The sequence below is a fragment of the Budorcas taxicolor genome, chromosome 9 (genome assembly GCF_023091745.1).
Source record: "Budorcas taxicolor isolate Tak-1 chromosome 9, Takin1.1, whole genome shotgun sequence".
Classification (NCBI taxonomy): domain Eukaryota; kingdom Metazoa; phylum Chordata; class Mammalia; order Artiodactyla; family Bovidae; genus Budorcas; species Budorcas taxicolor.
The window spans coordinates 92,508,547-92,531,157 of record NC_068918.1 but is presented as its reverse complement, the minus strand read 5'-3'; the positions used below and the strand labels follow the sequence as shown (position 1 = coordinate 92,531,157).

The 22,611-nt window shown below is 47.3% G+C and overlaps 1 protein-coding gene across 1 annotated transcript; it reads left to right on the top strand.

The window, feature by feature from the left end:
* Window positions 1–9,174: 9,174 nt before the first annotated feature.
* Window positions 9,175–22,365, top strand: MPC1 (mitochondrial pyruvate carrier 1). Its single transcript, XM_052645713.1, has 5 exons — window positions 9,175–9,357; window positions 10,744–10,747; window positions 20,683–20,779; window positions 21,359–21,491; window positions 21,839–22,365. The coding sequence occupies exons 1-5, from the start codon at window positions 9,287–9,289 to the stop codon at window positions 21,861–21,863; spliced, it is 330 nt and encodes a 109-aa protein (XP_052501673.1). The 5' UTR covers window positions 9,175–9,286; the 3' UTR covers window positions 21,864–22,365.
* The last annotated feature ends 246 nt before the right edge of the window (window positions 22,366–22,611 follow it).

Here is a 22,611-nt window from a genome sequence, read left to right as displayed (position 1 = left end):
TTATTTTTATTTATTTTATTTTTTGGCCTCGCCACACAGCTTGTGGGATCTTAATTCCCCCACCAGGGATCAACCCTGCAATCCCTGTAGTGGAAGCGCAGAGTTCTAACCACTGGACCCTCAGGGAATTCCTTCTGCATTGTTTTAGAGATTTTTTTCTCTGTTAAGTTTTTAAAGACTAACCTTGTTGGGATATAGTTCACGTATCCTACAACTGACCCCTTAGAGTATATAAGCCAATGGTTTTCAGCACAGTCACAGCTGTGCAACCATCACTACAACCAATGTTGGACCATTTTCATCACCCCAAGAGCAGAGCGTGGATGCATTAACATCCCTGCTTCCTGGCCCCAGGCGGCCACCAGGCAACTCACTGTGTCTGTGGATTTGCCCACTCTGGATGCTTCATATGAGTAGAATCAAGGATAAAGAGAAAGCGAAAGTCACTCAGTCGTGTCCAACAACTCCTCTCGACCCCATGGACTATACTGCTAAGTCGCTTCAGTCGTGTCCGACTCTGTGCGACCCCATAGACGGCAGCCCACCAGGCTCCCCCATCCCTGGGATTTTCCAGGCAAGAGTACTGGAGTGGGGTGCCATCGCCTTCTCCAATGGACTATACAGTCCATGGAATTCTCCAGGCCAGAATACTGGAGTGGGTAGCCTTTCCCTTCTCCAGGGGATCTTCCCAACCCAGGGATCAAACCCAGGTCTCCTGCATTGCAGGTGGATTCTTTACCAGCTGAGCCACAGGGGAAGCCCAATAATACTGGAGCGGGCAGCCTCTCCCTTCTGCAGGGCATCTTCTCAACCCAGGAGTCGAACCGGGTTCTCCTGCATTGCTGCTGCTGCTGCTAAGTCACTTCAGTCGTGTCCGACTCTGTGCGACCCCATAGACGGCAGCCCACCAGGCTCCCCCGCCCCTGGGATTCTTCAGGCAAGAACACTGGAGTGGGTTGCCATTTCCTTCTCCAATGCGTGAAAGTGAAAAGTGAAAGTGAAGTCACTCAGTTGTGTCCGACTCTTAGTGACCCCATGGACCACAGCCCACCAGGCAGATTCTTTACCAACTGAGCTATCAGGGAAGCCCGGAATCAAGGATAGATGGTCTCTTGTGTCTGGCTTCTTGTAGTTCATCAGTGTTTGCAAGAAGCGGCCATGTAGTAGCCCGTCTCAAACGTTTCATGTTTGCCAGCTCTCAGTTGATCTGACATTTGAGTTGCTTTCACCTCTTCACTACTGTTTATAAGGCTGCTCTGAGCATTCCTGGCCAAGTTTTTCTGAGGCTATATGTTTCACTTCTCTCAGGTGTGCACCTAGGCATGGAATTGCTGGGTCACAAGGCAGCTCTGCGTTTAATCCTTTGAAGAACTGCTGGACTGTTGGCCGAAGCAGAGGCACCATTTTCCTTTCCCTCCAGCCGTGCACGAGGGCTCCTATTTCTCTGTATCCTCACTCACACCTGCTGTTTTCCATTCTTTTTGACTGTGGCTATTTTGGAGAGTGTGAAGAGGTATCTAATTACCAATTTGATCACCATTTCCCCGACGGCTAATGCTGCTGAGCATTTTTCATACATTTATTGGCCATTTGTACCTCTTCTTTGGAGAAACGTCTATTCGATCTTTGTTTTTTTGGCCATACCGCGTGGCGTGCAGGATCTTAGATCTCCAGCTAGGAATTGAACCCAACCCCTCTGCACAGAGTCCTAACCACTGAGCCACCAGGGAAGTCCTTCTTTGCTCATTATTTAATGGGGTTATTTGGGTCTTTTTGTCTTTGTATTATTGAGTTGTAGAAACTCTTTAAGTATTTTAGATACAAGTCCCTTATGGATATTTGGCTTCTGAAAATGCCCTGTTCTGTGGACTTGGTGTTTTCCCTTGAGGATCGTGAATTCACAGAACTGCTCCCCCATTTCCATGTCTGGAGTCAGTGCTTTGGATACTCAGACGGTCCTGTGTTTAGCCAGGGGGAGCCCCTCCCATGGCTTCCTGTTCCATCAGCATCCTCACAAAGGTAGAATTTCAGGTCAGTGTCAGCAGGAAATGAGAGGACTTTCCAGGCTCCAGACGACCCCCGAGCCCACCTCCACGGCTGGGACTGCTCTGCCTGCAGCACACAGGGGTCTGAGCAGGTGGGCGGCCCCCACCGCCTGCTGTGTCTGTGTGGGAGGAGGGAGCCACCGTTTCTGCAGGTCTGGTTTCCCCCAGCCTGGTTTTCAGCACACAGAGTCCATGACTGTGCAGGAGAGGCGGAGACGAGGACTCAGGCACCTCCGACCTCCCTCCGAGGACACAGATGTACACAGACACCCTCTCTCCCTGGCGGGCTGCAGTCCGTAGAGTCGCAAAGAGTCGGACACGACTGAGCAACTGGACAACAACCTCTCTCCACCGTTGTCCTTCTGGAGAGAAGATAAAACTCAGAGAATTAAAGGGTGGTGCAATGTACAACCTCTCCCCAAAAAGAAAAATCAAACAAGCAACCCAGTAGCAAAAGACAGATGGGCGGGCAGGATCCCAGGCCCAAGCTGTCCAAAGGGGGACGCAAGGAAGAAGTGGAACTTGGTGTCCTAAGGGGACGCAGGGAAGCAGGATCGGCTGTTGGGAGTGTGTCTTCCCACAGACATCATTGCTTTTCATTCTCACAAAAGCTCAGCAACATGTATGATGCGATGTTTGTTTCTACTCTATAGGTTAAAAAATTGAGATCTGAGGGGTTCGAGGAACTTGCCACATGTAGGTGGCTAAAGAGTGAGTGGGGTGTCAGCCTGAATGGAAGGTCTGAACTCCTTCCGCACCCTGGCTGGGAGGGTTGGAGGCAGGAACCCGGGCCCTGGACCCCCGAGAGGGACAATCTGCAAGATGCTCCTTCCCAAAGGGCTCCGTGGGGAAGGAATTTGGGGAATGCTACACAGAATAAGCATGTTTTATGATCCCATCATTCCCAGGACCTCAGTAAAGACTCGGAAGAGCTACAGAAGAAACTAACCTTGTCTGATTCAAGTAAGTTTTTGAATACATTTGACCGAGAAAAATGCCCTCACCACTTTCCCCCCTGAAACTCTGGACGACACAGGGCTGGGGAGGCTGCCTGTGTTCAGGTTGTGTGACACCTGTGTCTCCTGTGACCAGCAGCAGCCATTCTGGGTGATGCCAGGCACCCTGGGGGGACTCAGCCCCTCTCACCTTTCAGGGGCTGGACTACACCCCTTGATGCTGGAGCCTGAAATGTTGCACATTTCAACCGGAAAGGCCAGACAGTGACGGTTCTATTTTCTTTATTCCTTTGCCATTGATTCACTAGCAAATTACTGAACTACTAGGCAGAGTGAAGACTCCTTGCTGTGAGAGACTCTTTGGGATTTCTCCACGCTGAGTAGTACTGATTAACCAACACCCGGAACCTGGGAAGAATCTTAAAGGATTCCCCAAGCCCCAGGAGCTGTGCAGCGGATTCATTACAGGTGGGAGGGCAGGGGCTGGCTCGGCTGAGATATTTTGCCTTTGGATTTTAGAATGTACTTGGCTTTTGAATTTAAGTGTCAAGGCCCTCTCTGAACTCCAGGATTCTTTGGTTTACTCATTTACCACATTCTTTAAATTATTATACTAAGCTAACCAAACTGACCTGTGCCTGCCTGACCGGAACCAAAGAAAGGCATATTTTATATGGCCAGAATGAAAAATGGGCAACAGGACAAAAACACTTACAATTTTTCATTTTACTGAAGTATAGTTGATTTACAATGTCAATTTCCGCCGTACAGCAAAATGACTTCGTTATACGTGTATACAAATGCTTTTTCATATTCTTTTCCATTATGGTTTATCACAGAATATTGAATAGCTGCTCCCTCTGCTATACGATGGGACTCTGTCATTTATTATTTATAACTTTTATCATCCACTAAGTACTTCTTCAGAAGTTGCCCCTTTCATTGTAACAACCGAAGAACAGATGATATGATTAGTAACCTGTGGAATTCAGTGCTGCTGCTGCTGCTAAGTCGCTTCAGTCCTGTGCAACCCCATAGACGGCAGCCCACCAGGCTCCCCCATCCCTGGGATTCTCCAGGCAAGAACACTGGAGTGGGTTGCCATTTCCTTCTCCAATGCATGAAAGTGAAAAGTGAAAGTGAAGTCGCTCAGTCGTGTCCAACTCTTTGCGACCCCATGGACTGCAGCCCACCAGGCTCCTCCATCCATGGGATTTTCCAGGCGAGAGTACTGGAGTGGGGTGCCTTTGCCTTCTCCGGGAATTCAGTGTGTTAGCTTGTAATTAGATCTACTGGTTGTTTTTTTTTTTTTTGCTGTTTTGATAGTTAGGTAAGAAACTGCAGCTTGTCTGTCCCACATGGAAGCTCTTCTACCATACAAAGCACCGCAGAGCCACATGCCTTGAAACCCTCCAGTGGGACACGCAGGCAGGGGACCCCCCCCCCCCACCCTCCTACACGATAAGCACTGGCACTGCATACAGTGTCTGTAAGCAAGCCAGCACAGCGCTGGGCGTGCATGTGCTCTGAACGGGGGTCAGCTCCCTCCAGCCTCGGGCTTCAGCACTCTGTCGGAGCTTGGCGGTGACTGCCTGTCCTGAACCTGGGTGGGCATGCGAGATTCCAAGCTGAGAGGGCTTTGCAGTTGCTTCTGCAAACCTGAGCTCCAACACAGCCAGTGACGTTAGCATCTTCGCTACACACCCGCCATCCATGCAGGGAGCTGGGGAGGGGGGCAGCCTTTCTGAAGCTTTAGGAAATAGAGTAGCTGGGGTTCTTCTACTGCTAGGATCTCTTATACATCAGACCATAGTGCCAGCTCCATATTTAAAGTAGCAAAGATACTCTTCACATAAAAGAACTCCTTCTCTTTGTCCCAACATTTGAAATAGTGGACAAAGTATGATGCTCAGACTAAAAGAACTGGGTTCAGATCGCAGGTGAGCTACTTACCAGGACACTTATATATTCCTTTATCCAGCATGGTTTTCCCAGTGGTCATGTACGGATGTGAGACTTGCACTATAAAGAAGGCTGAGCGCTGAAGAATTGATCCTTTTGAACTGTAGCGTTGGAGAAGACTCTTGAGAGTCCCCTGGGCAGCAAGGAGGTCCAACCAGTCCATCTTAAAGGAAATGAGTCCTGAATATTCACTGGAAGGACTGATGCTGAAGCTGAAACTCCAACACTTTGGCCACCTCATACGAAGAACTGACTCATTTGAAAAGACCCTGATGCTTGGAAAGACTGAAGGCAGGAGAAGGGGATGACAGAGGATGAGATGGTTAGATGGCATCACCAACTCAATGGACATGAGTTTGAGTAAACTCCAGGAGTTGGTGATGATCAGGGAGGCCGGGCGTGCTGCAGTCCGCAGGGTCGCAGATTCGGACACGACTGAGCCACTGAACTGAACTTACTCAGCATATTCCTTTACTTAAACACCCCAGCTCACCCTCCTCCACACAACAGGAAGCCAACGGAAGCTCAGAGGCCCACCTGAGGCCCTAACGGGAAAGCGAGTCTTCCAAGGCGGGCTGCGGGGACAGCAGTGACTGCCCAGGCGCCCTTGCCAGGGTCTCTGCATTCTCACTGACCCACGAAGCTCTCAGGGCCGCTCTCTGGACCTCCTGAGGCTTATGAGGCTGCAGCTCCAGTTTCCTCTAACAGCTCCTTCCAGAACCACTGCTCACGAGGGAAAGAAAAACCTTAGGGAATAAGACTGGACCACTGAGATCAGGGAGCCAGATGCAGTTTGATTTTATTTAGAAAGGGCTTCCCAGGTGGCATTAGTGGTAAGGGACCCCCCTGCCAACGGAGGAGTTACAGAAGACCCAGCTTCAATCCCTGGGTCGGGAAGATCCCCTGGAGGAGGAAATGGCAACCCCCTCCAGTATTCTTGCCTGGGAAATCCCACAGAGGAGCCTGGTGGGGTTGCCGGGGGTTGCAAGAGTTGGACACGACTGAAGTGACATAGAGGCAGCAGCTGAAAGCTATCCAATGCCTTGTACTCACCTTCTGAGTTGATGAGAGGAGGACGAGGAAATTGTTTGAAAAGTGCTTCCTGGTCAACAAATGGCTGCTCTTAATGATGATACTACAAACAATCAAGACCCCTTTGCTTCTTTTAGGTCATAGTTCCTACTACTACCATGAAGCACCAGTGGAATCTAACAACCTTCTTGGTGTTATTCTGCGATTGTGATATTGTGTAATAATGTATACTTTCACAGAAGATCAAGGTTAGTGTAATCTGTAGACACCCTCAGCTCAGTCGCTCAGTCATGTCTGACTCTTTGCGACCCTGTGGACTGCAGCGCCTAGGTTTCCCTGTCCATTACCAGCTCCCGGAGTCTACTCAAACTCATGTCCATTGAGTCAGTGATGCCATCCAACCATCTCATCCTCTGTCGTCCCTTTCTCCTCCTGCCTTCAATCTTTCCCAACATCAGGGTCTTTTCCAATGAGTCAGTTCTTTGCATCAGGTGGCCAAAGTATTGGAGTTTCAGCTTCAGCATCAGTCCTTCCAATGACTATTCAGGGTTGATTTTCTTTAGGATGGACTGGTTGGATCTCCCTGCAGTCCCAGGGACTCTTGAGAGTCTTCTCCAACACCACAGTTCAAAAGCATCAATTCTTCGGCGCTCAGCCTTCTTTACAGTGCAAGTCTCACATCCATACATGACCACAGGAAAAATCATATCCTTGACTAGATGGACCTTTGTGGACAAATAATGTCTCTGCTTTTTAATATGCTGTCTAGCTTGGTCATAACTTTTCTTCCAAGGAGCAAATGCCTTTTAATTTCCTGGCTGCAGTCACCATCTGCAGTGATTTTGGTGCCAAAAATAAAGTCTGTCACTGTTTGCATTGTCTCCCAGTGTATTTGCCATGAAGTGATGGGACTGGATGCCATGATCTTAGTTTTCTGAATGTTGAGTTTTAAGACAACTTTTTCACTCTCCTCTTTCACTTTCATCAAGAGGCTCTTAAGTTCTTCACTTTCTGCCATAAGGGTGGTATCATTTGCATATCTGAGGTTACTGATAGTTCTCCTGGCAATCTTGATTCCAGCTTGTGCTTCATCCAGTCCAGCATTTCTCATGATGTACTCTGCATATAAGTTAAATAAGCAAGGTTACAATATACAGTTTTGACATACTCCTTTCCCAACTTGGAACCAGTCTGTTGTTCCATGTCCAGTTCTAACTGTTGCTTCTTGACCTGCATACAGATTTCTCAGGAGGCAGGTCAGGTGGTCTGATATTCCCATCACTTGAAGAATTTTTCAGTTTGTTGTGATTCACACAGTCAAAGGTTTTAGCATAGTCAATAAAGCAGAGTGAGTGAAGTCGCTCAGTAGTGTCCAACTCTTTGTGACCCCGTGGACTGTAGCCCACCAGGCTCCTCTGTCCATGGGATTCTCCAGGCAAGAATACTGGAGTGGGTTGCCATTTCCTTCTCCAGGGGATCCTCCCGACCCAGGGATCGAACCCAGGTCTCCCGCATTGCAGGCAGATGCTTTATCATCTGAGCCACCAGGGAAGCCCCAATGAAGCAGAAGTAGGTGTTTTCCTGGAACTCTCTTGCTTTTTCGATGATCCAACAGATCTCTGGTTCCTCTGCCTTTTCTAGACAACCTGACAGAAAATAAATCTGATTCAATGAAACGATTGCTATTTCAATTCTCAAAGGCATTTCTTTTCTTTAATATTAATTTTGAATAGATAACATATGTTCGTTGTACAACTTTCAAAAGGAACAAAGGGTACACAAAGAACAGTTACCCTCCAACCTTCACCCCCTTAACATCCTTAGAGGCAGCCATTGCCAACATTGCTCTTGATCTTTGGAAACACAAATTTATATACTTTCTTTGTCTCTGTGCACAGATGGCCAGCATACTACACACGATTCTGCACCGTAATTGTTTTCCTACGTATCTTAAAGATCTTTCTGTTAGCACAAGTTCCTGTGTCCCCCACACTAAGGCCAAACAAACAGAAACATTGGCATTTGGAGGAGAGAAAGATTTACTGCAGGGCTAGGCAAGGAGTTAGGTGGCTTATGCCTTTAAAAAATTTAAAAAACCCTGAACTTCCTAAAAGGTTTTGGCAAAGCACTTCGAAAAGCCAGGTGAGACAGGGGAATAGCAAGGTATAGTGACCACCTGGTGCACAAGCCTCTGGCTGATGCTGAGGGAACGAGGTGGTGTCACAGGGGTTACCTTCATGCAGCCTGGGGCTATATGCTCACAGAAGTTAAACCTTCCTTGCGGTGGGGTGTTTTCATATCTTTAAAGCAACTCCAGAAATGTGCATCAGATACTGTTATCTGGTAAAGCAGAGAATGGGGGAGGTGGGAAGGAAGGCCGCTTCCCATGAGGCTCCACAGAGTCCTGCGGGCTGTATTTTTATATCAGAAGGCACAGCTGCCTTACGTTTTAGGCATTCCGCGGAAAGGACGCAGGCCTATTTCTTTGACTCTCTCCCTTTGGTGGCTATGGAAATCGTTTCCCATCCTCCCATATTAAAAATAAATAAATAATAATGGTGTTTACGTTCCAGTTGATGCCTTTGCCAGAGATGCCCCAGGGCCTCTGGACCGCCGCCCCTCCCTCCTCTCTCCCCACCAAAGGCCTTTTAATTGACTCATACCTCCACAGTTTGGGCCAGTGTAAAACATTCACCATAAAAACAAAGCAAAACCCAGAACAGCCGGGCGCTCCCACGTCTCCCTCTCCCGGCGGCTCGCCCCGCACGTGGCTCTGCAGCTCCGGGGTCGGTCCTGAGCTTGTGACCGGCTCTCCTGCCGGTACAGAGGGCGGCTTCTGGGGACGCCGCCTGTCCGGAGCCTGTGGCAGCTGCAAAAACCCACGAGAGGCGGGTAGCGCGCCCCTGCGGGCGGCGAGGATGGACCCGCGCGCCAGGAAGCTGTCACTTGCCGCCCGGCGCGCGCCCGCTTGGCTGCCTAGCAACCGCTAGCCAATCGCCGCCGGGCCCCGGCCGTTTTACGGCAGCGGCCCTCCCCCTTCCCCTCCGCGCACCGCCTCTGACGGGCGGGGCGGAGGTGTGAGGCCAGCGCCAGCCAATCGGCGCCGTCGTCTCGCGCTCAGCGCCCTCCAGTAGGCCGAGAGCCGGGCGGCGGCCGTAAGGCGGGGCCGAGCTGTCGTGACGCGCGCGGGCGGTAGGGTGCGGTGTCCGCGCTGTCCGCTTCGCCGGGTGTCATTGGGATCCGAGGCGCTGCGGCGAGGGCACCGCGGGCGGCTAGGTGTCCGGCACGGCCATGGCAGGAGCGCTGGTGCGGAAGGCGGCGGACTATGTCCGGAGCAAGGACTTCCGGGACTACCTCATGAGGTGACGAGTCCCCCGGGGCCGGACCCTGGACGCGCAGAGGGCTCCGGGCTCCGGAGCGGATGGCGCGCGTGACGAGGGGCGCGGGCAGCGGGGCGGGCGGGAGCCGGCCACTCCTGAGGTGACGAGTCCCCCGGGGCCGGACCCTGGACGCGCAGAGGGCTCCGGGCTCCGGGCTCCGGGCTCCGGAGCGGATGGCGCGCGTGACGAGGGCGCGGACACCGGGGCGGGCGGGAGCCGGCCACTCCTGAGGTGACGAGTCCCCCGGGGCCGGACCCTGGACGCGCAGAGGGCTCCGGGCTCCGGGCTCCGGGCTCCGGAGCGGATGGCGCGCGTGACGAGGGGCGCGGGCAGCGGGGCGGGAGTCCAGTCGGCCGAGCGGGGTCCCGGGGTAGCGGGCCGGCGGCTGGGGGGCCGCGGCGCAGGGTCCTCCGGACGGTGGGGCGCAGGTGGAGCCCCGGCGCGGTCGAGCGCTGAGAGCCGGCCGGGTGCGGCGGGTGGGGCCGGGGCTCCGCCTCCAGGCACCTGCCTGGCAGGTGTGCGGCGGACGGGCGCGGGGAGGGCGCGCCCTGGAGTCGCGCGGGGCCAGCGGAGCGGCGGGGGCCAGGGCTCCTTCTCCGCCACAAGGGCACCGTGCCCGCCGGGTCGACTCGTCCTTCGCGTTTCTCAGCTTCAGGAGGTCAGGCGTGGGTGGGAGGGAGTCATATCCAATACAATTTTGCAGACGAATATTCTGCCAACCAAGCGCACGCTTTTTTGCATGTTATTTTCCATTGATTCTTTCCAGGTGAAAGGGCTTTGCCGGGATGAAAGGCCTAAAGACACTTTCTGTATTTTATTGCTATCTCTAGCCTTGAGATGCCTGCTTTGTATTTCAAAATATTTAGTAAAACTTTAAAGCCGTTTTATATAGTTTATTTGGGGGCTTCCCAGGTGGCGCTAGTGGTGAAGAACCGGCTTGCCAATGCAGGAGACTACAGAGGTTCAATCCCTGTGTGGGGAAGATCCCCTGGAGGAGGGCATGGCAACCCACTCCAGTATTCTTCCCTGGAGAATAAATTTAAATTTTAGTTTTTATTTGTGTGGTTTTCTTAAACCTAGGTAAATTTAGCGCTGCAATGTTTTTCAACAGTTTAATGTAGTAAAGAGTTAATGACAGCTAAGAGATGTAACCATCCATAGGGTACAGTATGAAGGCAGCTTTATTTACCAGTAAAAAAATATATATAATTTGTTAAGATTTTGAATCTTATTGCAAATACTGTTTACTTCTAATTTTAAAGATCAGTAGGGTAAGAAAAATAATTTTCTGCCGTAAATTTGGGATCAAGAACTTCACTCTTGAGTTTTCTAAAACAAAACAAAACAAAACTTTTTGTACTTGTATAGCACTGTGGTTAATTAAGATAGATGTTTAGTACTGTGGAGTACAGTATTTATCAGGTTAATGTCCTGGAAAGTCTGAGCAAAGTAATCATGTGAGGCTGTGTGCTTAGTCCCTGCAGTTAAGTTTCCCTATGGCTTCAGATACTACCTTAGGTTTTACTGATGTTTTCTCCTGTGTATGAGCCTTCCTAATAGTTAAGGACAACTAAGGATAAGGCTGTATGGTGTAATTAAGAATAAAATCTTATCCATATTAGAAATATGCTGATGATCACCTAGGAAGAGTTTGTAGAATATATGTATTTTCAAGGAAGAGAGTTAGCCCCACTTTTCTAAATTTATATTTTTTCTACTAGATAGGTGTCTGAGAGCCAGACATTTCAGTTGAATGCTTTGATGTGTGGTCTAACCTATTTTCAGAGGTTAGGTTCATGTAGCTTTAGTGTTTGTATAACTTCTCTAGCATCGCTTTAATTGTATTAAGCTCTGACTAAATGAGGAAGAGAATTGCAGTGTCCAGGAAAGTGCTGCGAGGTTTGGCTCTCAGCTAGGATTCCGAAGAATGACTTCAGGCCAAGGGATCCCCAGCAGTCAATCCCAGTGGACTTTAGTTACCCCATCTATGAAATGGGCTTAATCATAATGTCCTGTCTCACTGGGTTGTTGAGAACATTAAACCAGGTGAGGGGTGTGAAAATAGTTGGAAACCTCAAATCACTATGTATTTCTATTATAGCTTGCTGTCTTTGTAGCAGAAACATTTTAAAAAGTTTCCTGTTATGGGAAAAGTTAAAATCATAAATGTGGATTTTACTGAACAGAGCTTGAGTCTATACACCCGATACACAGCAAAGCCAATCTCCTAACCCGGCATGGTGGAGAAGGAAAGTGCCGTGTTTATTGCAGGGTCCCTGCAAACCAAGAAGGGGCGGCTCACGTTCATCCAGACTCACAGATGACTCTCAAGAAAGGGTTCTTAAAGACACAAAACAAAAAAGCGAGAGTTGCAGGGTGTGTGATCAGCTTGTGGACTTCTGACTGGTGGGTGGTGACATAACCAGGTGGTTTGGGAAATCTTAATAACAATCTGGAACAACAGACTGCTTCCAAATAGGAAAAGGAGTATGTCAAGGCTGTATATTGTCACCCTACTTATTTAACTTCTATGCAGAGTACATCATGAGAAACGCTGGGCTGGAAGAAGCACAAGCTGGAATCAAGATTGCCAGGAGAAATATCAATAACCTCAGATATGCAGATGACACCACCCTTATGGCAGAAAGTGAAGAGGAACTAAAAAGCCTCTTGATGAAAGTGAAAGAGGAGAGTGAAAAAGTTGACTTAAAACTCAACATTCAGAAAACGAAGATCATGGCATCTGGTCCCGTCACTTCATGGCAAATAGATGGGGAAACAGTGGAAACTGTCAGACTTTATTTTGGGGGGCTCCAAAATCACTGCAGATGGTGACTGCAGCCATGAAATTAAAAGACGCTTACTCCTTGGAAGAAAAGTTATGACCAACCTAGATAGCATATTCAAAAGCAGAGACATTACTTTGCCGACTAAGGTCCGTCTAGTCAGGGCTATGGTTTTTCCTGTGGTCATGTATGGATGTGAGAGTTGGACTGTGAAGAAGGCTGAAAGCCGAAGAATTGATGCTTTTGACCTGTGGTGTTGGAGAAGACTCTTGAGAGTCCCTTGGACTGCAAGGAGATCCAACCAGTCCATTCTGAAGGAGATCAGCCCTGGGATTTCTTTGGAAGGAATGATGCTAAAGCTGAAACTCCAGTACTTTGGCCACCTCATGCGAAGAGTTGACTCATTAGAAAAGACTCTGATGCTGGGAGGGATTGGGGGCAGGAGGAGAAGGGGATGACCGAGGATGAGATGGCTAGACGGCATCATTGATTTGATGGACGTGAGTCTGAGTGAACTCCAGGAGTTGGTGATGGACAGGGAGGCCCGGTGTGCTGCGATTCATGGGGTCGAAAAGAGTCGGGCACAACTGAGCGACTGAACTATAACTATAATGACAGTCTTCTAGTTCCAGCTTCTTATGGTGGGAATGTAGTCACCACCCCCACCATGGGTGGGGTCTTTGTTCCTGCAGAACAACTCAAAGGTCTGTGTTAGACTGTTGTGTGTGTCCCTTTAGGAGTTAGCAGCAGCGTTAGGACTTGGTTTGTCGCTGAACTATTGTTTACTCTTTCATTACTTTTCTTGCTTACATTTCCTTCTTTCTGTGTTTCCTGACTTTCCCCATTAGTAACTGCCTGAATCTGCCCTTGAGAACTTCAGGAAGGCCTTGGAGACTAAAACTCTTTTCTGTAACAAGAAATGGGGGCATGGAGGGGCTTTTGTACCCAGAAAGGCCCTACAGGGTCCCGCTCATTTTCACAAGGTGTGAAGCTGTGTATTTTGACCTGGAAGTACTTTTGTGGACTGAACGGAGAAAGTGAGTGTCCTACTGTGCTTGTTTTCTCTGCTGTTCTTGGCAGCAGTGGGATCTCATGCCAGCCTGCCAAGAGATGATTGAGGACAGGTTTGGGGACTGGTATCAAAAGTCTCATCAGAAGCTCTTTTATTAGCCTTTTCCCCTAGAAAGACAGACTTCTCTCTCCAGAACTTATTAAAGGGATGTTTCCTCTGTTGGTTCTTCCAGTCTTCCTTACAGCCCCTGCTTTGCTTCTGCAAAAGCAAATGAAGCAATAAGACAATTTCATATTCTCCTCCAATCAGAAATGGGGTTCTGTACCTGTTCATCTCATCAGTTCTACATTCTTTGCAATCCTGGACTACTCAAGAGCTCCAGCCTTCTAATTACAGCCTGCCAAAGGGGTATAGAGGTTTTCCAAACTAAAGCTGTTGTAGAGTTTTAAAGTCATCTTATTAACGACAGAGTTGACATCTGCAGCAAAAATTTAAAATCATGTTTCACATAGATTATAAACTCCTGTCAGTTACATTTTCTGAATAAGATTGAAATGCCTTTCTTACTGAAGTGAATTTTCAAGTGTATTTTAAAATGTTGATTTTTTTTTTTTTTTTGGTTGAGAAACCTGAGTTGAAAGAGCAGGCTCTAACCAAAGGCAGTGTGTGGATTTTGTTTGGATCTGGTATGGATGAAAACAGCTCTAAAAGGCATTACTCAGACAACTGGGACATTAAAATAGGGTCTCAGTATTAAAATATTAAGTAATTAGCAATAGTTTTTATTGTGAGTGCTGGCAGTATTATTGCACCAAGTATTGAATTTGAATCCGAGCCCTGTTGCTTTCCAGCTGTGTCAGTTCAGTCTTGGACAAATTTCTTGGTTTTTGTGCTTCGGTAACTGTTTGATGACACACCATAGTGCTGTGTATACTTACCGAAAGAAATGTTCTATTAACTTGTATTTTTATGAATATTCCGTGCTTAGTCCCTGAGTTCCTGGTACTCTCCTTTTGGTACCTTTCAGCTTTCCTTTCCCTGATTTCTTCTTCTTACCTTAATGAAAATCTTGAATCAAGAACTTTCTGGATCTCTATTCTGTTATCTTTCTAAAGAAGAATAAATTATGTCCTCACATACCTTATCAGTGGAAAGCAAAAGAAGATAGCTTTTTGGGGGGGAGGAGGGGTCCTCTCCTCTTATTCTCCCTCCTGAATTAAGAAAAATAAATTAGAAGGAGCAGCTAAGCTTGGAGATAGGATGTGTGTTTTGTGGTCTGTCAAAGTCTGTGCATGATTATACTAGAGATTTATTCCCCTTCCTAGAGGAGTGAATGGATGTTTATGTGCACATATGTGCAAAGGAGGTCTTCTTAAGTAAGCCTAGATCATGAGTGTTAGAAAATCAGTTTATCAGTCAGCATGCTCTTATAAACTCCAGGTAAGTTGGGTGCTTGCAGTGAGTATTCTCCAGTTAATAAGGTTTTCTATTCTGTTAATTTTAACTTCTAAGCTTCCAGGAGAGCTTTAAGAATTTATAGTTAATACCTAAGGGAGAAGTTGCAGGGGAAAACAGAACTCTTTCCAAATAGAATAGAATGTTAGAGCTGAATGGTCCTCAGACATCAGATGGTCCAGCACTTCCCTAGCCACATGGGAAAACTAAGATCCAAACCACGCAGAAAAGTTGAGACATCGAGACCCTCTGCATGCCAAACTTGTGAAGCCAAAACAGGAATGTATATTTAAGATTTGAAGGGAAGTAGTTACGCACAAAAATGGTTTTGAAAAGAAGGTGTCAGTGCTTTCTTTGCACCCCCTTTTCCTGTGTATGTGTCCCTTCTCTGCCACAAGCTTCCATACCCTGCCCTTGGCTTTGCTTCCCTGTCATGTAAATGACCTTCAAACACTTTCTGAGGCTGAGTATAGAAGCAGAACTGGCCACAAGAGTTTCTTTTCTGCCTTCCAGTTTAGTTTTGACCAGTTGAATATCACACATTATGATTTGTAAAAACACCCTGATTTTAACTTGAAGTAGAAAATCAGGTAAAAGTTGGTGAGAATAAATGAAATGGTGGTCACCATTTTCAGCCTCTAAGAGAATTGCGGTCTAGAATATCTCAGAGTCTTGCTTTACTCTCAGGAGCGATATACACAGACTATGCTAGGATCCTTTTAGTACTGTATAAGAAGACTCTTGAGAGTCCCTTGGACTGCAAGGAGATCCAACCAGTCCATTCTGAAGGAGATCAACCCTGGGATTTCTTTGGAGGGAATGATGCTGAAGCTGAAACTCCAGTACTTTGGCCACCTCATGCGAAGAGTTGACTCATTGGAAAAGACTCTGATGCTGGGAGGGATTGGGGGCAGGAGGAGAAGGGGACGACAGAGGATGAGATGGCTGGATGGCATCACGGACTCGATGGACATGAGTCTGAGTGAACTCCGGGAGTTGGTGATGGACAGGGAGGCCTGGTGTGCTGCTTCATGGGGTCGCAAAGAGTCGGACACGACTGAGAGACTGAACTGAACTGAAAGCAAGTTATAAATTACCTAAATTACCCAGAGTACTTGCAGAGAAAGCTAACAATTACTGTCAGTAATTTTAGGAAAAGGAAACAAATTGTCAGTGCCCAGGAGACTTGTTGAAAATAAAAATGGGTGTGGAAGAGACCTGGGACCAGACAAGCAGTATTCAAATAAAGGAGGAAAAGAAGATAATGTTTATTCAGGGTGGTCCTGGTCCTCCTCCTCTCTCACCTCCATCATCATTCGGCTTTTTTTTTGTTTTTTTTTTTAAATTATTTGTTTATTTGGCTGTGCGAGATCTTTAGTTGGGTCAGGTGGAATCTTTAGTTGGGGCAGGTGGGATCTTAGTTGGGGCAGGTGTGGTTTTGTTCCCTGACAGAGATCAACCCTGGGGCTCCCTGCATTGGCAGTACAGTCTTAGCCGCTGGACCACCAGGGAGGTCCCTCCATCAACATTCTTACCTGGTTTCTCCTAAGAAAACCTGTATCCATTTTGAGTTTTTTTTGTTTTGTTTTGAGGTTTTTTAACCTTCACTGAAGTACAGGCAGCGTCCCGAGTGGAGAGAGGGTGTTCTCCACGCAGTTTCACATTTCTGTCCCCAGGTGCAGTTTGTGTGGCTTTTAGGTTTATCTTTCTTTATAATAGCTATTCATACTGGGAAACTTTTCTAGTTTGGCCCTGCACCAATGTCCTTTTTAGATTTTTTGACTGATAGTTGATTCACGTTTTGGACAACTCTGACGCAGAATTAAGAGACGTTGAGTTGTGGATTTTTGTATTTCCCAAGGATGTTTAGAACAGTTTTATTCTCAAGGTCATTTTATAATCATTAAACCACTATTAAAGAGATGTGATCAACATTATTTTTGTGATCAGTTTCACGTAGGACTTTCTTACTGAGCAGGGAGGGAATGGTGGCAGAAATTAATTCCTCCTTCACATTCTGCCCTAAGGTCACCTGTTGTAAAATAGGCTAGAGTTTGAACTATTGTACAATCCAAGGAGAGAGTTCTGAATTGAAAACTAAATTATCAAGTTCACATTTTGGATTTTAAGAACTACATCTTGGAATATTTCTGAAATAATTTGTAGGAAAAAAAAACCAAGCCATTGGTCATTGATCGGTGAATAAAAGGCCTCTGCCAGACCCTGAACAGAGGAGAGCAACCCCCAGAGGTGACTGCAGCCTGTAAACTGCTGGACCCTGCCCTGACCGGCTCAGGACGTTGCCCCCCAGTAAAGCCCTGTGCTCAGCTGAGACCTGCTTGTTCCACAGTGGAAATGTCATCTGTTAGAACAGCTCACTTAACTGTGAAAGACGGGCTCTTTCTAGGCTGGTCGTAGTTCATAATGGAAGCTACTTGAAGTGTATAATTAGCACCTTTGGCAAGTACTTTCACGCTGAAAATTAGAACTTCCTTGAGCCCTAACTCGAAACAACTAGAGGAGGGACCTCCCTGGTGATTCAGTGGTTGGGACTCCGCTTCCAGGGCAGGGGGCATGGCGTGGGTTTCATTCCTGGATGGGGGAGTCGAGCGACGTGCCCAGGAACAAAAGGACAAGATGAGTTATTCGGACGTGACTGTGTGTATAAAGATTTTTGTCATTTTATTCCAGTGATTCTTTCAGTGAAAGTGAAGTCGCTCAGTTGTGTCCGACTCTTTGCGACCCCATGGACTGTAGCCTACCAGGCCCCTCTGTCCATGGGATTTTCTAGGCAATAGTACTGGAGTGCGTTGCCATTTCCTTCTCCAGGGGGTCTTCCCGACCCAGGGATTGAACCCAGGTCTCCAGCATTGTAGACAGATGCTTTACCATCTGAGCCACCAGGGAAGTAAGCTGTACTTTAATAAGAGTTTGCCTTAACAGAACTGTTCAGCTATATCCTGGAAAGAAGAACTAGCCTTTCAGCAATGAAGGTAACTCGACATATTTCTGAATGGCATTAGTTTTAACATTCAGGAAAACAATTAACATTGAAAGTTTTTTCTCTTCATTCAGCAAACATTGTTTGAATGCCTTGTGAATGCTGGGTGTCACTTGGACCAGAGTTTCAGTCACGAACAGAATATAGAATTACACACCTATTTTTAGGGGCTTATGTTCTGGTGATAGCCTGTTAGTAAGAGTGGAAAGTTCACTGTGGATAGAACTCTGCAGCACTGTGCGTATGTCCAACTAGTTGCATTCAAATAAATGCTCCCTTGAAGCCCGTGCTGTCCAGTCTGAGAACCCCCAGCCCCAAGTGGCCGTGGAGCTCGTGGAGGGTGGCCAGTCCAGGCTGAGGGGTCCAGGGAGTGTTGGCGCCCACTGGATCTCAGACTTAGAGCCAAAAAAGGGAGCAAAATGCCTCGTTGTGAGGTTGTCCTTGGTTACATGTCCAAATTAAACTATTTTGAAACATTGGAATGAATAAGGTTAACTCCTGTTTTTCGTTTTTGTTAACATAGCTTCTAGAAATCTTTAACTTCCTTATGTGGCTCCCGTGTGTGACTTGCATTGTATTCCTATTGGATAGCCTGGCTTTAAGTTTATTTTTGATAAAATTAAGGTTTACTTTCATCAGGTAAAGGTTGTTATTAGAAATATCACTAACTCATCTTTTTAAAAATGTGCTGCTTGTGTTGTAGTTCTGTTACTGAGACGTGGACACATGTGCCGTTAAAGAAACTGAAATATCTCTAAGCATCTGATCTTTTTTTTTTTTCCTTCCCTATGTCTTTCCTGTCCGAATCTCGGCGGCTCCTCACGAAATAGTACGGTAAGAGCCTGTCTCTCCTTCGCGCAAGGATTCTGCAGACTCTGTGCCATAGCAGAGTTACGGACAGAAAATAGCACATCCTGCCTCCGTCCTGCAGGCCTCGGGCCGGGGGCGCCTCCAGTGGCCCCTGGGTCCTCGAGGTCCCCTCTGGACTCGGGCTTCCCTAGAGGACCAGCGCCCTGCCCTGCACCCGTCTGCGGCACAGGCCAGACGTTACTCCAGAGCAGCGAAGTGACGACTGGCACCTCGCACTAGATAGAAAGGATGTTTTCTGTGGTTAGATAATTTCGTAACTAGTTTTGAAAGTATATTTTCCCTTTATGTTCTTTTTAAGAAATGTATCTTAAGTATCTCTCAGTGCTTATAACCACAAGTGTATATATAGCCCTTGACTTGCAGAACCCTGTGTCATATAACCCTACACTCAGGCCAGTGAAACTCTGAGCACTGTCATGTGACCGGAAGTCCCCACCCTGCCTCAGGTTTCAGATTCACGCCAAGGCCTCCACTGTCTGGCCACAGCTGTGATGCAGACACCGGGTGTGGCCGAGCCCCGCAGGGAGCCGTGTGCGTGACCTGTAGATGCAGAGGTCGCTGAGCAGAGCAGAGCAGAGTGACGGGAAACAGTTAGACAGCAAGTGATGGGAGTAGACTGACGTGGTTAAAAAAAAGGCAGAGAAGAAGATGATGTGGGATAAAGTGAGGGGCCACAGGGAAGGACAGGTCCCTCCCTGAAGTAAGCAGGTGAGGAGGGGGAGACATTGTGTCACTGGAGGTCTGGAGGGTGAGGAAGAAGGGAAGTGGCCAGCCCTCATCTAGACACCAGAACTAGGAAGGGTTCAGCTGTGTGTGTCTCAGACAGAATCCAGTCTGAAAGCAGGACTAATCAGCCACCCCAGCACCTCAGAGGTTCTGTGCACCAGCTGTGCCTAGGTTACAGGGTCCGTAACTCAGACGTGGACGCCACAGTTCTCAGCATGCTGGCACAGGACAGCTCTGACGCTGGATAGCTTCTCGGGGCACAGCCTCGTGCTTGCGTCAAGCATATCGTGCAAACATTTCAGAGTATTAGATCATGACAAAGGGAATTCTCATCTTTTTTTTTTTTTTGCATTTCCCTTCTTTCTCATTCTTAGGAGGTTTTGAATTTTAGTGAATCTTGGTTAGTATTTAAAAATGCAGATCTAGAAATGTATTCTGCAGTCTAAATTGATCTTAAATGCTCTGATAGGCAGAAATAAAGCACTGCTTAATGTTCTGATAACGAAAAAGGGTCTTTAGCCAATGATGTGTGGTTTCCTTCATATTTTACTTTTATTTATTTCGGCTGTGCCGCGTAGCTTGTGGGAATCTTAGTTCCCCAGCCAGGGATCAGACCTGGGCCTCCGAAGTGAGAGACTGAGGCCTAACCACTGGCGCCAGGGATTCCCTCCCTCATACTTTCAAGTATTATTTGCAAATTGTGCATAAATAAGACAAGTTTTAATTTAATAGGGAAAGCCCCTGGGCTTATTTCAGCCTCAGAAATTAAATAAGTTGGCTGCCACTGCTGTTCAACATGGACAACTAGGTTTTGGTGGCCTGTGATGGCTGTGGTTGCCGGTAAGAAACAGTTGGTCCATTTTCTAAATATAGCTTGCTACTATTATTTTAAAAGTATTTTTCAATCTTTATTTCATACTATCTGAGGTTCCAAGTATAGATTTTTTGCTTCTCTGATCTGAATATGATCATATGAACTGAAAGCAGTTTCTTCCCTTTCTAAGTTATTTTCTTCAGAAAAAGTATCCAATTTAGGGTCTGTATATTAAGAGATACTGATACATATCTTAATGAAAACTTGAAAAAAGAAGTTCTGATAGATTTAAACATTGCAGAGAATAGTTCTAACAAGGTTTAAGTTAAGTTGTGGCAAGATTGAATTATGCAAGAAGTTGATCTCATTTGAAAATTCTCTAAATGAGATAGTCGGAGATTACTTACCTGTCATCTGGAAGTTAGCAGGGACCTTGGTAAAGTGCCTGCTCCCTTCAGTTTGGGGTCTCACCTGTGAGAACTGCTGATTCATAGGCCAGCACTTGCACAGCCCAGCGCCTGCCTGCCTGGTAACCTTCCAGGGGTTAACCGCACAGTTCGCGTTACCATCTAAGGTAGAGGAAGCCGCAGCTGTTCATGGCTCCATCTTCACCTCGTCTTCTTTCTCTCCTCATTTTTTACAGCACTTTTGGGGCCCAGTAGCCAACTGGGGTCTTCCCATTGCCGCCATCAATGACATGAAGAAGTCCCCAGAGATCATCAGTGGGCGGATGACATTTGGTAAGGATGCAGGTGTGGACGATGGGGAGGGCTTAGGTGTGATTAAAGCAGGATACAGCTCCTGCGCACGTTCCAAGTCTGTCGCCCCAGATACTGCAGTCACGGTAGAAAGTACCACAGAGAGCCTGCTGGCATTGAGGGACCTTACGTCACACAGCAGGGAGCAGCTGGGCTGCTGTGTTTAGAAGTATGTGTTAGGGTCCTGTCTGCCTTTCAGAGTTAGTGCCCCCAGTTAAAGAGTGTGTCCTCTTGAGCTTTATTCAGAAAAAGCATCTTTAAGTTTACTTGAAACTCTTAATATTTGACCTTAAAACATGTTGAGGGGATTAAATAGCAGGTCTTTCAGATGACAGACTATAAACAACTGTAGGGGACAGAAAAGGAGCTCAGAACTGGTGTCCGTGCACTGACTTTAATAAATAAGAGTACCCAGCAACGGGGCAAACCATCGCATGAGTTTCCCGTCTAGGGAAGCATGTAAAGGTCGTAGCAGAAGACGCTCCTGTGTTGAGGCAGTCGGCCCAGCAGCCCTTGCTCCTGGCGGCTGTCAGTCACTGTCTGTCTTGCGTGTCCTGACAGCCCTCTGCTGTTACTCCCTCACGTTCATGAGATTCGCCTACAAGGTGCAGCCTCGGAACTGGCTCCTGTTTGCCTGCCACGCCACCAACGAAGTCGCACAGCTCATCCAGGGAGGACGGCTGATCCGGCACGAGTGAGCAGACCCCTCCCACCCTTTGTGTTTTGCGGAGCTGGGCGGAGTAGAGCAGAGGTCGCTAGGGGTGGGTGTGGACAGAAGTGCATCCCAGCTTGGGGAGACTTGATTCAGAGCAAAACTATGCCAAGAATTTGAAACAGTGATGGGGTGGTTAATACACAGTGAAAAGTCACTGATTAAAACAGGAACATTGGCATGAAGTAGGCGATCACTGTTTCTGTAAAATCCTGACTGGAAATAAGTGTTACGTCAAGCTCTCCATGACCTTTCTTAAAGGCCTCCTGACCTTTGAGGCTGGTGGAGAAGTTGTTTCCTCACGGGTTTTGCCTTGTGCTTCTTCCCAGGATGTCTAAAAAGGCATCAGCGTAACAGTGGGGGATGAAGAACCGGCCTTTGAAGGGACTGCATTGCCAGCTGCTGTTGCCGAGTCACGGATTCCACCATCATGAATAGTCTTGCTGAGGAAAATACACAGAATGCTGTTTTTACTAACCAGACTATTTTTCTAGACATAGCAGAGTCCGTAAACCAACTCTCTGCTGCCTTACGAGTACTGAATATTTTCCTTCTCTTCAGAAAGAGTAGCACAAATATGCAATCAATTTAATAATTCTCAATGAAGGTTTTATCTGCAGTAATATGTGTATATAAGAATATACTTAGTGAAAAGCTGAAGAGAACAAAATTTGTAACCATTAGCATTTAAGTACTCAGAAGTCATATCCTTAATGACCATGACCCGGCTGACAGCTGGCCACATACCGGAAAGCACATTGCCAGTGTTTGAAAAGCTATTTGTACTTCTGTGCAGTGTGTATATTGAAATGCTGTAAATTAATGGCAATAAATGATTTAAATATTTGTCAAAAGAGTATGATTAAATACCTTGCTGTGTTTGTTAAGAAACTGAAGAACTGTATCCCAGAAAGGACACTTACAGGTGAAAACTGAGCTCCCTGAAAGTGGGCGAGCCGGCCGGGGGCAGTGACAGGCCGGGGCCTGTTTCCGGAGGGCACCCCCAGTCCCTGCTGCTCATAGCGCCCTCTGTCTTGTGGGCAGGCAATGGAAAGTGGGTGCCCCTGGACCTGCACCTGGACCCTGCCGAGGTGTCCTGGGC

Excerpts from the sequence above, each read along its gene's own strand:
- MPC1 (XM_052645713.1), top strand. The coding sequence starts at position 9,287 with ATGGCAGGAGCGCTGGTGCGGAAGGCGGCGGACTATGTCCGGAGCAAG. Across the intron at positions 20,780-21,358 it reads CAGTGGGCGGATGACATTTG|CCCTCTGCTGTTACTCCCTC; the intron begins GTAAGGATGCAG and ends GTGTCCTGACAG. Across the intron at positions 21,492-21,838 it reads GGACGGCTGATCCGGCACGA|GATGTCTAAAAAGGCATCAG; the intron begins GTGAGCAGACCC and ends GCTTCTTCCCAG.